The 16,136-nt window shown below is 48.9% G+C and overlaps 1 protein-coding gene across 2 annotated transcripts; it reads right to left on the minus strand.

Annotated features, from left to right (window-relative positions):
* Window positions 1–310: 310 nt before the first annotated feature.
* Window positions 311–14,723, minus strand: CRYM (crystallin mu). Of its 2 annotated transcripts, none has more exons than XM_035131589.2 (8): window positions 14,451–14,723; window positions 10,690–10,840; window positions 10,173–10,235; window positions 9,844–9,945; window positions 9,226–9,409; window positions 4,900–5,021; window positions 3,326–3,410; window positions 311–962 (listed from the first exon to the last, which is right to left on the minus strand). In XM_035131589.2, exons 1-8 carry the CDS (start codon window positions 14,627–14,629, stop codon window positions 898–900), a joined length of 951 nt encoding a protein of 316 aa, XP_034987480.2. In that variant the 5' UTR covers window positions 14,630–14,723; the 3' UTR covers window positions 311–897. The 2 variants fall into 2 exon arrangements, with proteins under 2 accessions (XP_034987480.2, XP_060138821.1); XM_060282838.1 differs by having other exon boundaries at window positions 10,690–10,832; window positions 14,451–14,509.
* Between the last annotated feature and the right edge of the window lie 1,413 nt (window positions 14,724–16,136).

Raw genomic sequence — 16,136 nt, forward strand, 5'->3', positions numbered from 1 at the left:
AAACTTGGCAGCTATGCTGTGTGGTTATCTGATCAAAATGCAAATAACCACTTTAACTTGTAGCAAAATTCAGTAAACACCCATTACCAGAGATTTTCAACCAATACAGCCTCACTTCAATTAAAAAATAAGGTGTAAGAGGGAAAAGTCATTATGTATTAAAGCAATACAAAATGTAGTATTCTGCTATTCTATTTTTTAAGCAAATACCGCTCAAAAGGATTTGACCCACATCACGATTATGATTTTTTGCAATCCTCCTTGATCCACTCAATGTCAACGAAAGGCAGAGATGCTAGGAGATAATTGCAAATTCTATTTATTATTTTACAACTGCGGCAAGCTTAATCATAGATGAGCCTCTTGAACTATTTCTCATCCTTGAGAAGATATGAAATTAAGCTGCCAAATGCGACTCGAAAAGGTGGTTGGAGCCTATTATTATTATTGACAATAATTTTCAACCTAATGCTTTGCAGCAAGAAATTATGTAACCTTCTAAAGATTTTGGGGGGAGGGTGAACCCCGTGCCTGTTTACCTCACAGTGAGCACAAGACAGAATTAAATAGTGTAAATCAAAACCAAAGTGGACAGAAAAAAATATTGGTTATGCATGTCACAAAAGTTTGGTTTATTCTGTTCTTCTATTCTAACTACTTTGTCCTCAACAGAAATACTATATAAGTTATACTGCAATCCTATGCATATTGACTCAAAAGAAAGCACACACCCCCAATTCAATGAGATTTTCTCCCATTGTAAGTGGGTATAAGATGGTAATGTTATCATTTTTATTTTAAAAAAAAACAGCTCCTGCTTAAAGTGGGGATACAACACTAAATGCTACTTCATTCTCAATATTGTTTTGCTGCTTGGATTATTGGAAGATCTTCATTTTAGCTGCCAGCTGACCAGGAATCAAATATCATTTTCGCCGGAACTGTGTCTTCAATCGCCATTCCTAAAATAAACAACAATTGACATCACAGTCAACAAGGATGAGGGGAACCCCACAGCATTTTCCGGAGGAAAAGAATGATCAGATCATATACAAGAATTTTAAAATCTGTTAGTTCTACTGCATTCTACAATACTCCAAGGAGTCTGCATATTAAGCAAATTTGAATATACATGGGTGTATCTGATACAGATGTGGGAACCATTAACCCCCAGATGTTGAACTCCCACCATTCCTGACCATGACTGGGGCTGATGGGAGTTGTAGTTTAGCAACATCTGGAAGACCCAAGGCTCTAATACTATCTACACCAGCCTTCCCCAGTATGCCGCCATTGAGATGTTGTTGGACTCCAACTTCCACCAGTGCCACCATGCATTTGGAGCACATAAAAGGTAAAGGTAAAGGGATCCCTGACCATTAGGTCCAGTCGTGACCGACTCTGGGGTTGCAGCGCTCATCTCGCATTATTGGCCGAGGGAGCTGGCGTACAGCTTCCAGGTCATGTGGCCAGCATGACAAAGCTGCTTCTGGCGAACCAGAGCAGCACACGGAAACGCCGTTTACCTTCCTGCTGTAGCGGTCTCTATTTATCTACTTGCACTTTGACATGCTTTCGAACTGCTAGGTTGGCAGGAGCTCACCCCATCGCAGGGATTCGAACCGCCGACCTTCTGATTGGCAAGCTCTAGGGCAGGCTCTGTGGTTCTTCCCCCAAAGAATCCTGTAGGGCTAGGAATTGTAGCTCCCAGGGTTCTTTGGAGGAAGCCGTGTGCTTTAAATCAGGGTTTCCCAAACCTGGGTCTCCAGCTGTTTTTTTGGGAGGGAGGGAACTGACCACTGGTCCTGCTAGCTAGGGATGATGGGTGCTGTAGTCCAACAACAGCTGGAGAACCAAGTTTGGGAAACCCTGCTTTAAGTGTACAGTGTGTAAGCAGCCTCAATTACTCAATTACTCCAGAGTGGCAAAAAAGATGACAAGACCCCAAAGACCCTCACCTAATTAATTGGCCTGCTGACCAACACCTGCAACCAACCCATGTCCCATTTTCAGGATGTTTCCCTCAATGGAGCCAGAACAAAGGCCACATGGCCCTGCCCACTGATCAAAGGGTTGCCAGCTCCACACCCTACAGGCACAAAGTCCATCTGGACTGCCAGCTGTTCTCAGGGAGGAAAGGCAGACACACAACTATTATTTAGCACCGAGGCTGTTCCAAAAGCACTTTCAATCATTTAAGAACTCACTTCAAAGGTAACTGCTTCCTCTTTGGGTCACAGCTCTAAAGCTGGTTCTGCAGAATTCCAAAAGACAAAAGAAAGGGGACAGCTCAGCTGGTAGAGCACGAGCCTATTAATCTCAGGGTAGCGGGTTCAAGCCCCACATTGGACGAAACATTCCTGCATTGCAGGGAGTTGGAATAGATCAGGGTTTCCCTAACTTCGGTCTCCAGCTGTTTGTGGACTACAATTCTCATCATCCCTGACCACTGTTTCTGCTAGCTAGGGATCATGGGAGTTGTGGTCCCAAAACAGCTGAAAACCCAAGTTTGGGAAACCCTGGACTAGATCAGGCACCCCGAAACTTCAGCCCTCCAGATGTTTTGGACTACAATTCCCATCTTCCCCGACCACTGTTAGCTAGGGATCATGGAAGTTGTAGGCCAAAACATCTGGAGAGCCGCAGTTTGGGGATGCCTGGACTAGATGATCCTCATGGTCCCTTCCAATTGTTATTATTCAAGTTGTGCCTGGTGCCGATTGGCTGATGTCACAAAAAACCTCCCACCCAGTTCCTGGAAAGGTTTTGCAGTTTTATTTTTTTAAAAAATGAGGCAAAGGAATAGATAAATGCTTCATGTGACAGCTTGCCTGGAAGACAGGGCTTTCGGCTACTAGCCACGATGGTCACGTTCTCCCTTCACTGTTGGAGACTGCATGCATCTATGCATCTGTTGCTGGGAATCACAAACAGGGAGAGGGCTGTGGCGCTCATGCCCTGCTCTAGGGCTTCCCAGAGGCATCTGTCTGGCCTCTGCGAGAACAGGATGCTGGACTTGATGGTCCATTGCCTGACTCTTGTTAAGTTCTAAAGTTTTGTGGGGGGGGGGAATTGTTACGATGAGAGCTCATGCATCATACAAAGACGAACAATACATTGATTCATCTTGGCTTCCCTGTTGATGCTAATCGCTTCTGTCTGATGTCTTCAAGGAGGGAAAGAGGCATGCCTGCCTTTGTTAAATGGGGGGAGTCCGTTGTCAATTTGAAGATAATCACCAGCATTCTCACGCAAGAGGGGGGGGGAGATAAATAATAAAGTGTTGTCTTGCACTCTTATTCATGCACAGCAGGGACATTCTTACCCAGGGACTTGAACACAGTGGTTTTCTCACGCAAAGCTGGTTTTGTTCCCAGTACCACCTCACCCAGCTCTGCATACATCTCTGCCTGCAAAACAAACACAGACCTTTTGTCATTTTCTGGTTCCACCATTTTCTGAGGTGCAGAAAAAGGCTTGCAAAGCCAAAACAGCATCACAAGTGGAAGGTATCGAAAGACTTTGGGGAACCTGAGATTTTGCAGGAAATCCTGTGGGGTGGGGTGGGGGAAGAGCTTTGGGTTCTCCCCAGGCTGAGCTCTGGCCCTGCCTTTAAACACAGTTACAAGTTCTTTGTTTGTTGTTTAGTCGTTTAGTTGTGTCCGACTCTTTGTGACCCCATGGACCATAGCACGCCAGGCACTCCTGTCTTGCACTGCCTCCCGCAGTTTGGTCAAACTCATGTTCGTAGCTTCGAGAACACTGTCCAACCATCTCGTCCTCTGACGTCCCCTTCTCCTAGTGCCCTCAATCTTTCCCAACATCAGGGTCTTTTCCAAGGATTCTTCTCTTCTCACGAGGTGGCCAAAGTATTGGAGCCTCAGCTTCACGATCTGTCCTTCCAGGGAGCACTCAGGGCTGATTTCCTTAAGAATGGATAGGTTTGATCTTCTTGCAGTCCATGGGACTCTCAAGAGTCTCCTCCAGCACCCCTTCATGGATCAATGCCTTGTCGTGGCGAAGGGGCTTGAATAACTCAGAGAAGCTATGAGCTATGCCATGCAGGGCCACCCAAGATGGACAGGTCATAGTGGAGAGTTTTGACTAAACGTGATCCACCTGGAGAAGGAACTGGCAAGCCACTCCAGTATCCCTGCCAAGAAAACTCCATGGACAAAGACAACAGGCATACAAGTTCTTAAGGGTTCTTAAGATTTCAGTCCCCACAGAAAACCAGGCCTGGCACCAGCACTTGGCACCCTGGTGTAGAGTCACCCCTGGGGATTGTGGGAAGGTAAAATGGCAGCACCAATGGAAGTGACAATTCTACACAGGGGGATTGTGGGAAATTAAATTTGATGGTAAAGTAAAGGTAAAGGGACCCCTGACCATTAGGTCCAGTCGTGACCGACTCTGGGGTTGCGGCGCTCATCTCGCGTTATTGGCCGAGGGAGCCGGCGTACAGCTTCCAGGTCATGTGGCCAGCATGACAAAGCCGCTTCTGGTGAACCAGAGCAGCATATGAAAACGCCATTTACCTTCCTGCTGCAGCGACACCTATTTATCTACTTGCACTTTGATGTGCTTTCGAACTGCTACGGTAGGTTGGCAGGAGCTGGGACCGAGCAACGGGAGCTCACCCTGTCGCAGGGATTAGAACCGCTGACCTTCTGATCGGCAAGCCCTAGTCTCCCACAATGTCCCGCAAAATATAGGAGTCCTTGAAAGGGTCCTTTGCCAAAGTTTCCCCTCAAACTTGGTGTCATCCCCACAGAAAACTATCGGGAATCTCCAAAAATGCTCGTGGCTACCTTGGGCAGAGGTCTCAGGGACTTCACTCAAAGTGTATTGGTAAAAGGAGACACACAACCCTCCACCCTCTCACTCCTGCTTGCTTACCCCCGATAAAATGACATCTCCCGATTCACGGATAGCAGCCTCTCTCGAATCGACGTATAATACAGAGTTCCTCATCGCATCATCATCCAGCTCCCGCCAGTCAGGCCTGCTTGCCCCAATGGCTAAAAGACAGAAATAAACGAATTGGAAATTTATCTCCCAAGATGAAAAGGGTTAAGACAATCACCCCAACCTTATGGGTACAATTTGGTCACAATTGACAATTGCCTTTGAATTACTCTCGCAAAGCAGGAGAGATATTAATGTTTAACACACAAAGGGTGCTAAATGACTCCAGGGCCCAGGCTGAACCATGGGCTTCATTCATGCTCTTGTATCATTTACTGTGGCCACATCTACACCATATACTGAAAGCAGTATCATACCACTTTAAACAGAGACGGCTTCCCCCAAAGAATCCTGGGTGCTGTATTTTATTAAGGGTTGTTAGACACACGCATCATGACGCACACGTTGCGCTATGGAGCGAGTTGCCGGGGGCGGTGCTCGAGCGCCTGGATCCGAGGATCCGGGCGCTGGAGCACCGCCGCTGGCAACCCGCTCCGTAGTGCGACTGTGCTTCTTCCTACTCAGTCTCCGCTAACGCCCCTCGCCGCTCTGCCTTAGCCTGAGTAGGAAGAAGACAAAGCGCACTATGGATCGGCTTGCCGCGCGCTTTGCCTTCTTCCTACTCAGGCGGAGGCGGAGCGGCGAGGGGCATCAGCAGCCGCCACTGACGCTGCTCTCTGGCCTGCCTCTTGCCTCCGCCCCGCCAGGAAGAAGCGAGGGGTGAGGCCAGAAACATTGAGGTCTCTGCAATGGCGGTCGCACCGCCGCCATAATAGCGAGGGGGCGCCATGCTGCCCCCCGCAGAGTGAAGCCCAGGGCGCACCGCCCCCTATTGCAACGCCTCTGCATATGCCATGTGGGAAGGGGGACACTTCTGCAGTAAGAATAGGTAAAGGTAAAGGGGCCCCTGACCATTAGGTCCAGTCGCAGACGACTCTGGGGTTGCGGCGCTCATCTCGGTCTATAGGCCGAGGGAGCCAGCGTTTGTCCGCAGACAGCTTCCAGGTCATGTGGCCAGCATGACAAAGCTGCTTCTGGCGAACCAGAGCAGCGCACGGAAACGCCGTTTACCTTCCCGCCGGAGCGGTCCCTATTTACCTACTTGCACTTTGAGGTGCTTTCGAACTGCTAGGTTGGCAGGAGCTGGGACCAAGCAACGGGAGCTCACCCCATTGCAGGGATTCAAACCGCCGACCTTCTGATCAGCAAGCCCTAGACTCTGTGGTTTAACCCACAGCGCCACCTGGGTCCCGCAGTAAGAATACCCCCTAGCATTTAGATCCCACCCGTTCAGCTAGTGAGGCTTCCAGAGCACCTTACGAAGACATAGATCAAAAGGAAAACGGGGAAAGTGGGGAGGAGGAAAAAGCAAATTCACACATTCTTCTGCTTAACAGTTTTTTAACTTACAGCTGCTGCCACTGGTGGTTTTGGCTGTCTTGCCCTCGATAAAGCATGTATAACTGTTTTACATATGTTTGCGAACTGCTTCAGGGTGTCTTGTTGCAAATGAGTCGTAAATGAAATTGACCAAAATTAATTCCAATGAAAAGAGCTCCCATCAGCTCGCAGCAAAAATAAAAAATAAAATAAATAAAGAGCAGTCCTTCCCCAGAAGCACTCTTTCCCCTCAGATAAGATCCTGCCACACAGTTCTTCCTTCAGGTAACTGGCATGATATTAGTCAGAATCCTCACAAGAGGCAATAGAATCCTACACTACTGGATCAGGGCAGCCTTAGCTATTTGGTAAAGTTTTTTTGTTTTGTTTTTAATGTACCAGTGTGGCACACTTTCTACCCACCATCTGGTTGAAAGCCCTTACACATGTGACAATATTTGATTGCATCACTTGAAATTTTAGGAGAGATTTTGTTGTTGTTTTTTGTTTTCATCCAAAACCTATAATTAAGGAGAATGAGGCACCATCAGCCTCCTTTTAAGCGGATATAAAGAATGTGACAGAAAGCAGTTATGCAAAACAGAAACACTCACATATTTTTCTGAAAACCTGCTCAAGCATTAGAAATGAGTTCCCTGGGAAGTGGGTTGACGGAAGGAGAGGCATCCCTTTGTTTATGTGTTGCGGTCGTGAACGAGGACACCAATTGTCCCCCGACTCTTCATTATGTGCCTCTACACAATATGAAGAATCCATCACACAAAGGATTGATTATGAAGGGGTGGGTGGAAATTGGTCAGACAGTGATGAAATCTCGAATTGCATATCCCATTCGCTTCCACAAATCCCTTTCTATGTCCTTTGCTGACAATGCAGGACAGAAGTGGAGTGGCTGGTATGATGCAACTAGATTCTAGAAATTAATGCACACAATTAACTGAGGTTCATTAATCTCAATGGGTCTAATGTAAAGAAAGGAGACATCTGCAGGGACCTTTTAACCCTGGGAGGTCACTTCAGGAAGTAAAATGAGAAGAAACCAGAGTTCAAAGAAATTTTCCAAGAAAGAACCGGCGGGTTCTTCATCTGCTGTGAAGGTATTCATAAGAGAACAGAGCCAAACCCTGAAAAGAGATGAGATTGGCCCCCACTCAGAGAACTCACAATGGAAGGAGGAGCCAACTCCTAGAGGCCGAGGTCCCTCGCCCCCAATAATATATTTGCGGGGGCTGCCCCTCAAAGCTAATGGGCATTGCTGTTCAAATGTGATGTGCGTGCTGTGTCTTGTGATTGATAGGGCAGGGTGGGGTGGTTCTCACCTAGGGCCCCTCAATATTATATTCAAATTGGTGCCTCTATCATGAAATTCTGTACTGAGTAATTAGGGAATGTGGAATACAGGTGAGCCTCAGGAATGTTTTAATGTTTTCTGCATTGTGTGGAAGCGAATCCTACTGATTTTAACAGACTGCAGTTCAATGTAAGTGTGCCTCGAATCGATATTGTAAACAGATTAGCACCCCCTCTTTAAAACCAGTTAATCTGGATCAGCTAATCCTTTGCAAGATGCTTTAGCTACAGCTAATTAAAGCAAGGTGCTTTTCTTTTTCCCTTTCCCAACTAAGCAAGCCTATTTCTGGGAGCAATTGCTAACACTTTTGTTGAATGTTGACGGCCAACCTTGCACCATACCTAGATCCTTCTGCTCAATGTTAGGACAATTGTCTCATTACTCCACTTATGCTACTGCTTCCGACTGTTTCCTGGCAAGAAAGGCTTGTTGTCAGGGGCGTCTTGCCCATAGAGACCAGTGGCGCAGGGCACCAGGACGGCAAGTTCACGCCGAGTCCTGGAGGGCGCCTGGGAAGAGGCGGAGGCTCACTGCCCTCGCCTGCTGCGCTGAAACAGCGCCACATCTGGAGCCTCCGTCTCTTCCCCGCCAGAGGAGCCGCCCTCCAGCCGCTGCCCACCTCCTCCAGCCCCGCAAAGCTGCCGGCAGCGATGTAAAAAGGTCAGAAACTCTGGGAAATGGGGGGAGGGTGCCGGAGGGATCTTTGAACCACGGCACTGGATAGGCTTAAGACGGCCCTGCTTGTTGTTACCACCGACCAGCTGATAAGAACATATGTATATAAGAGTCTGGTGGATCAGGTCGATGGCCCATCTAGTCCAGCCTCCTGTTCTCACAGTGGCTAACCAGATGCCTGTGGGGAAAGTCCCCAAGCAAGACCTGAACCCACAGCTCCCTCCCTTTCCTGTGGTTGCCAGCAAATGGTATGCAAAAGCATTACTACCTCTGAACTTGGAGGCAGAGCATAGCCATCATGGCCAACAAGCCATCAATTTCCTCCTCCTCCATCACAGTGACATCAGGAGATGGACAAGTGAGTGGCTTTGCCCAGCTGAGATGTTGGCCAGGGAGGGGAAACCAAGAATCCTGACCCCTTGCTTTAAATAAGGCATCCCCAAACTGCGGCCCTCCAGATGTTTTGGCCTACAACTCCCATGATCCCTAGCTAACAGGACCAGTGGTTGGGGAAGATGGGAAATGTAGTCCAAAACATCTGGAGGGCCAAAGTTTGAGGATGCCTGCTTTAAATCCTTCAGTAAAGGAGAGTCCATCACTTCCAAAGGAGCCTGCTTCTGTGTGGAACAGCTCAAATTATCTGGAAGTTCTTCCAAACGTTTAGCCAAAAACCCTCCCTTGTCACTTTAAGGAGCTGTTTTGGAACACCAGAAAACAGGTCCCGTCCCCCGCTAGTATTTGGACCACATCAAGCTCCCTGGGTCCAACAAAGTCAACCACCCCTTTAAGTATCCAGAGAGGGAGAAATCCTTACACAAAGCATATATTACCGTTGATATGGGCCCCGGGCTTCACCCATTCTCCATGCAAAATTGGCTTTGTTGCCATCGTGACCGTTACAATCACGTCCGCCCCGCTGACAGCCTCCTGAGCGGAAGAGCAGACTTGGACTGGCCCATGAACCGAGCGAGCAAACTTCTCCGCCTTCTCCTTGGTCCGATTCCAGATCTTCACCTACAAGGGAAACGGAGCGGCTGGTCTTTCACCCTCTCGGGGACTACATAAAATCTTTGCCTCAAGGAAGTCCTACTACAACATGGACAGGGGACCCGTGGACACTTTTCCAGGAGAGTGTAAACATAAGAAAACGCATAAAATTAATTTGCCAGTCCCTAATGCATTCCTCGGCCATGCGTGGCACGGGCGTGCTGCAGGCCCCATGGTGAGTGCCGCCCGCCAATTTGTCACCCCCTCAGTGCTGACACATGGGGCAGCCTGCCCCCATTGCACCCCCTTTCCTCCGCCCCCGGGGGGAGGGACCAAAAGGTGTCCGACAAATCAACAGGTACTCTGCGCATGCTAGAAACGCCTAAGTCAGAAGCTATTGCTGAGTGGTAAATGCGTTAAAAATAAAAATAAAAATCTGTTGGTTTAATTGAACTTCCTACCTCCTTAAACGAGAACATCTCTGTGAAAATCTCGTAGTGGCTGTAGGCTTGAACACCAGCTCCTAGGATACACAGCACTTCAGAATCCACCGGCATTAAGAACTGAAAATATATCCAACAGGGGAGGGCAAAAAACTTGTTCATATGGCACTTTTCATATTAACAACTTTTGCCAACCCTAAAGCCTATGTCCTTTTATTAGGGGTGGGGAACACCCAGGCTGCAGGTCAATCCTGGCCTGGGGGGGGGGCGCCTGCAATTTGGCCCACCATGCCATTTCCCCCAAACCACAGTCCCTTTCTTTGTCCCACTTAATAAAAAGCACCCACCTTGGTGGCTATTGCAGAAACAGCCGCTGTCCGTTTTGCTGTTATGACGCTACCATCCATGACCTTCCCGAAGGAGAACATCAAATAGAACGAAAAGAAAAACAGCAAGATGCAAGTTAAATACAAAATGCTTTTCCTCAAGCGGACAAGGCCCACCCATGCAACACATCAGAGTTGTATCATGCCACTTTCAACAGTCATGGCTTCCTCCCAAAGGATCCTGGGAAGTGTGGCTTGTAGCACAGCGCTACAATTCCCGGATTGGATGGATAATCAATCCCTCCTCCAAGGGAATACCCCTCACACATTGATAAGAGGTGGGGGGCATGCTCTTCTCCGCCATGTGCCAGGCAGTGGTGGCTAGGGCCCTTTGAGACTGATTGAGAGGGAGGCAAGGAGTCCAACAGTAGGTGGCGCCAGAGATAATGACAGGCGGAGCCAGCTGGCTGAGGGCAGCCTGAGGTTGGTGGGGCTAAAGCGGTTCAAACTGTGCTCACTGTTGCCTTGGGAGACTTACAGCTTTGAGAGTGCCATTGCTTGGCTCAAACAGGAGCACTGTTGCTTGATGGGAAGGAACAGCAGGATCCGGTGTGTGCTCATAAAAGGTCACCAGCTTGGTTGTCAATGCGTCATCTTCCGCGCTGTAGGCAGGCATGAGTCCTAAAAAGCTTACAAGCAGAAGACGGAGGCGGTGCAATGGTCATTCAAGTGTGGTCTCTTCCCTCAGCAACTAAGCTAGCAAGTTAATCTAAAACTTTAAAGACAGTGTAATGAATAACTTAAGCCACCAGGGCTGGCACAAGGTTTGAGGGCTCTTTCATAAGTGCTGGCCAGTGTGGCCATCTGCTTTTAGTGGCGCCCCTCCGGGAGGAGTCCAAGAAAGGTTATTTTCATGATGCCAGCAGCTCCAGGAGGTAACAGTTTTTCCCTGCCAACGCCCTAATTCAGGCATGTCCAACAGGTAGATTGTGACCTACCGGTAGATCACTGGACATCTGTGGTAGATCACCAGTAGATCAGTGGCTCCCCCCAAAGATGCTAAAAAAACTTTGTCTCCCCTAAGAAAAGCTCAACATCTTTGCCCTGCACCCCTAAAATGACCTGAACCACCAAAAACAGGGCTTTCCTTCCTAAAAAAGCTCAATGTCACTTTCCTCTTCCCTAAAGAAGCTCAACAACTTTGACCTGAACCCCCCAAAAGGTGGTAGATCACTGCCAATTATTAACTCTGTGAGTAGATCGCAGTCTCTTGGAAGTTGGCTACCACTGCTAATTGACACATACTGCCAAGTCAATGCCTGGCCCAGGGAGGACCAGAGATTTCCTACCCCTGTTTTATAGGCAGCCCAAGGTAGGTGTCAGTGAAAAACCTTGGCAATTATTTCTTTGTTTACCCTGCCTTGCCTCCCAAAGGAGCCCAGGGTGGCAAACCTCAAGCAAATCGCCACAGATGCAAGCGTTCAGGAACTTGTTTTCTCTTTTCCCCCATAAAAGAAGTATTCTAAAACCACAGGCTAAGCTTTGGCAACAATTTGTTTAAGGTTCAGCAAAGCAGGTTGGCAAGTCTGCTGTGGTTGGAGAGCAGCACTTCCTGGAGCCAGTCCACACCGAGAGAGAGAGAGAGAGAGAGAGAGAGAGAGAGAGAGAGAGAGAGAGAGAGAGAGAGAGAGAGAGAGAGTTTTGCCACAATAAATCTGTTCTCATCTTCTAGCACAGCGTTTCTCAACCGCTGTTCCGCGGCACACTAGTGTGCCGCGAGACGCTGGCTGGTGTGCCGCGACGTGCGGCGACAAAAAGGGCGATTTGCATTGTCACGTGCCTGGCGGCCGCCAATAATCAACACTAACCCGCCGGAAAGCAATAATTCTCCTCCTCTTTCCCAAAGCTCAGTGCGAACGAGCCTGGCGGCCGCCAATACACAGCACTGACCCGCCGGAAAGCAATATTTGGCAAGTGTTTCTTACAGTCATAATTATAATATAGGGCGGCACAGAGTTAAATTTTTTAACTTTTTTAATGGTGGTGTGCCTCGTTATTTTTTTCACGGAACAAGTGTGCCGTGGCCCAAAAAAGGTTGAGAAACACTGTTCTAGCAGACCACAAGGCTCCTGACTGTCATCAACAGCTCACAATTTGGTTAGCTCATTTTTATGTGCAAAGTGCTAGGGTGACTGAATTCTACTTGGAAAGAACAACAGTTTGGAACTGTACAGAGTCAATAAAAGTAGAAACCTGTGTGCCATCAGTGAGCATTCATGACAGCAGCATCTGGGCACAACAAGGAGTTTGGGGACACCCTAAGTGCAACCATAACACCCTGATTAATGTCAAAAGCACAGGCAGTCAAGAAGCTGGTGCAGACAGTCCCAAAAATGGGCATTATGGGGTGTGTGGCAGAGCTGAGTCATCCACAGACCTGCAGGATACTAAGCCAACCAGTTTCCCAGAGAAGGGCTCAATTACATCACCTTGAAAGATTACCAAAAAATGTTCTTCATCTTCCAACTTGGCCAGCAGGGCTGCGGATACTTCATAGGCTGGCTTCATTAATTACGAACCTTGAAATTTTGGGTCCCCTCCATACGGGTACCAAAGTTTTGCAGCCGCTTTGTAGCACAAACCCTGTGTTTTGTAGCGTGCCATGCCCCCGAGTAATTGATACATCAAGCAGCGGTTTTAAGTTAACACCCAGAAATTCAACGTTGTCCAATTCACTCTAAACTGGTGCCAAAGTTTTATAGCTGTGTTGTAGGGTTTTGTCGTTTCGGGGCTTGCAGTTAATGAAGCCCCCCAGGCCCCCTTCCAAGAATTCTCTGCCCATCTACAATCCTATGCCCACTTTCTTAGGAGTAAGCCTCATTGAACTCTACAGGGCTTACTTCAGAGAGCACACAGAGGCATAGAACTGCAGAGTTGGAACACACCCAAAGGGTAATCTAGTCCCCAATACTGGGACCACATGTGCAGGCATACACTCAAATGTGCGTTCATGGACTCCTGGGTCCAAAAAGGAACACAATGGGGAAAGTGCAGCCTTTGATGACAGTAGGTTAAGATTTTCTAAAAAGCCAAAGTGACCCTTTGCAATGGGTGCTAGACAGACAGCACAATTCTCTGCATGTTCATTCACAAAGCTGGATCCAAGCGTTAGTTGTGCTTAGAGCAGACCCCATGAAATCAATTGAACTTTAAGTTAGTAACTGCTGAGCGCACAACTCAGCATTGCTCACTCCCTTTCTTCCCTGTACAGTGAAAACAGCAATTGCTTTTATTATGTACACATTACGAAACTCAGCAAAATAAAACCGAACATTTATATGACTATGCTTGAAACTGGTTTGTGCATGCCCAATTGGATTCCTTATTTTGTTGTATTTACTTTACTGAACATTAACATGTGCCAATTTACAATATATATACTGTAGTTTAAAACTTGTAAATAGTGTGTGTGTGTGTGTGTGTGTGTGTGTGTAAGAATAGCTATTTCTTCATTGTTTGTCTTTTTTTATTGCTAAGTTGCCCCACCGATGTCAACACATCTACTCAAAGCATGACTATACAATACAATGTCTGCTCATTGAATGCATAGGGAGCTCATTCCCAGGTAAAGTGGGTTTAGGATCTGCTTGCCCCAATGAGTATGTCTGGATCCAACCTATAACCAGACCCCATGGATTTACTCCCAGGGAAGCCCACAACAGTGCTGCCGGCCCGGCACAGAAAGATCCCAGTTTCTCGAGGTTAATCTCGTCAGCTTAATGAACATCCATAGGAAACGTCAAGCAGCTTTAGTCGTGCTGGGAACTGACCCGCGGCTGAAATTATTGGAACGAATTCCACCATGAATTCCACCGGGTCTCCTCTTATGTAAGACTTAGTTGGATTGCATTCAGCTAACTTGTACTCAGAGCGGACCAGTTAATAAGCGTGAACAAGTTGGGTCCATCAGATCCAATGGGTCTACTCTGAGAGTAGCAGTGACTTGAATCCAGGAGTGCCAGCTTGGCCCCGCGACCGTGGGTGCCCTGGGTCGTGGGTGCTACGCATGCTGTACCGAAATATGTGGGTGCCCAGCCTCTTTATGGGGAATTTTGAGGGTGCGGGGCACCCAGAGCCCCAAGGAGTTAGCACCTATGCTTGAATCCCACCCATTATCTTTATGGCATAAGTCACGGCGGCCGGGGGGGGGGGGACAACCCTACAAACCGAGAAAAAAAAACCCACATCACTTGGGGATGTACCTGGCAGGCGATCCCCATCCCCATCCCGGGTCCTCACCCGCTATACTTCTGGATCGGCACCACGACGCGCACCGGCTGCACGACGCCTCCTTCGGCGCCCCGGGAGAAGTTGGCCAGGGCCGTGGCCAGGGCGGGGATGAGCCGGCTGGCGGCGGGGAAATGCTTCTCCACTTCTTCGGCCGCCAGGAAAACGGGAGGAGGCACAGCGTGGCTCATGGTGGGGACTGCGGAGAGCAGAGTCGGCGGCGCCCGGTGCCCCTCGACTGAGCCACCCGCTTCCAGGCGCCCCGCCCGCCCCGTCTCGCCGCTCTTCCAGCAGCCCGAGAGGCGGCGGCGCCCAGCACCTCCTGGCGGCGGCCCGAGACGCCTGCCTGCTGCTCCGGGCGGAGCTGGGGGCTTGGCCTCGCCTCGCCTGGTCCGGGACCTCTGAGCAGGGAACCCCCATGAAGGTCCTCGTAGGGTTGCCAGCTTTGATCTGGGAAAATACAGAACCGGTTGGGGGAAGCGGTTCCCCCCCACACCCGGTCCTGAAGTGACTTCAAAGCAAATAAACTGCAATCTGTTGCAACCTAAATGGGTGGCCGTGGCCCTCTGGAATTTGTCACACACACACACACACACACACACACACAAATACCTGATACAGGTAGGCAGCCGTGTTGGTCTGACGTAGTCGAAACAAAAAATAAATAAAAAAATTCCTTCCAGTAGCATCTTAGAGACCAACTAAGTTTGCCATTGGTATGAGCTTTCGTGTGCATGCACACTTCTTCAGATACCTGAATACCTGAATTTGTAAATCTGTTTGCAGTTGGCTACGCAGAGCCATGGGTGTAGCAGCTGCTGCAACCCATTAAATCAATAACATTCAATAAAAATACATAGCAAACTGAGGTTGCCCCCCCCCCCAACAAAAATCCTGGCTAGACCCATGCCCAGAGCTTATGCATGACTTTCACGCACCCTTTTGAACACATGCATTTGGAGAGGATCCCTAACTTGGCAGAGAGACAGACAGACAGACAGACAGACAGACAGACAGACAGCGAAGACCTGAAATAAAGGACGAAACTGTATCAATACAGGACATAGCATTTTCATTGCAATACGGGACAATCCTGTATTATACAGGACAGGTGGCAAGTGGCAACCCTGCTAGGGACGGATCTACCGTACTATGAAACGGATAAAACTTAAGCTTCAGGGCCCCTAATCCTGGAGGGGCCCCAGACAGGGGCGTAGCCAGGATCAAAACTAGGGGGGGGGCAAGCCATGGTCGTTCAGGGGCAGGGCCCCAAAGTGGGAACGTGGGCGGGGCTACAGGGCCAGCTGGCCTGGTGATATCGTGGCGGCGGCGGCGGCCACCTTGTGCTTCTGGGGCTGGCAGCATCGGCAGCTACCCTGCTTGGCTGGAGAGGACGGGAGGGTCGGGCAGGCGAGAGGGGGTGGCAGGGCGGGCGAGGGCGAGGCAAGGCACGGCCGCAGACACGACGGCTCCAAGGCGTTGCTGCATATCAGCATAATATTTCAACCATGTTGTGGGTTCAAGCCCCACCTTAGGAAAAAATTCCTGCATTGCAGGGGGTTGGACTAGATGACCCTTGTGGTCCCTTCCGACTACAATTCTATGATTCTATTGATATATAACCATAGCATATGCATCATTCTGCTTTCTTGAATTGTCCTACTCCTAGGCATAGCAGCCAACTCCGTTCCGGGTCGC

Source organism: Zootoca vivipara, chromosome 14, assembly GCF_963506605.1.
Source record: "Zootoca vivipara chromosome 14, rZooViv1.1, whole genome shotgun sequence".
In the NCBI taxonomy this organism is placed as follows: Eukaryota; Metazoa; Chordata; class Lepidosauria; order Squamata; family Lacertidae; genus Zootoca; species Zootoca vivipara.

Bases quoted from the DNA above. Each gene is read 5' to 3' on its own strand.
- CRYM (XM_035131589.2), bottom strand. From the start codon at position 14,629: ATGAGCCACGCTGTGCCTCCTCCCGTTTTCCTGGCGGCCGAAGAAGTG. The intron at 10,841-14,450 runs GTGAGGACCCGG...TCTGCTTGTAAG, and splicing joins CCGATCCAGAAGTATAGCGG to CTTTTTAGGACTCATGCCTG. The intron at 9,946-10,172 runs GTGGGTGCTTTT...ATATATTTTCAG, and splicing joins TTTCTGCAATAGCCACCAAG to TTCTTAATGCCGGTGGATTC.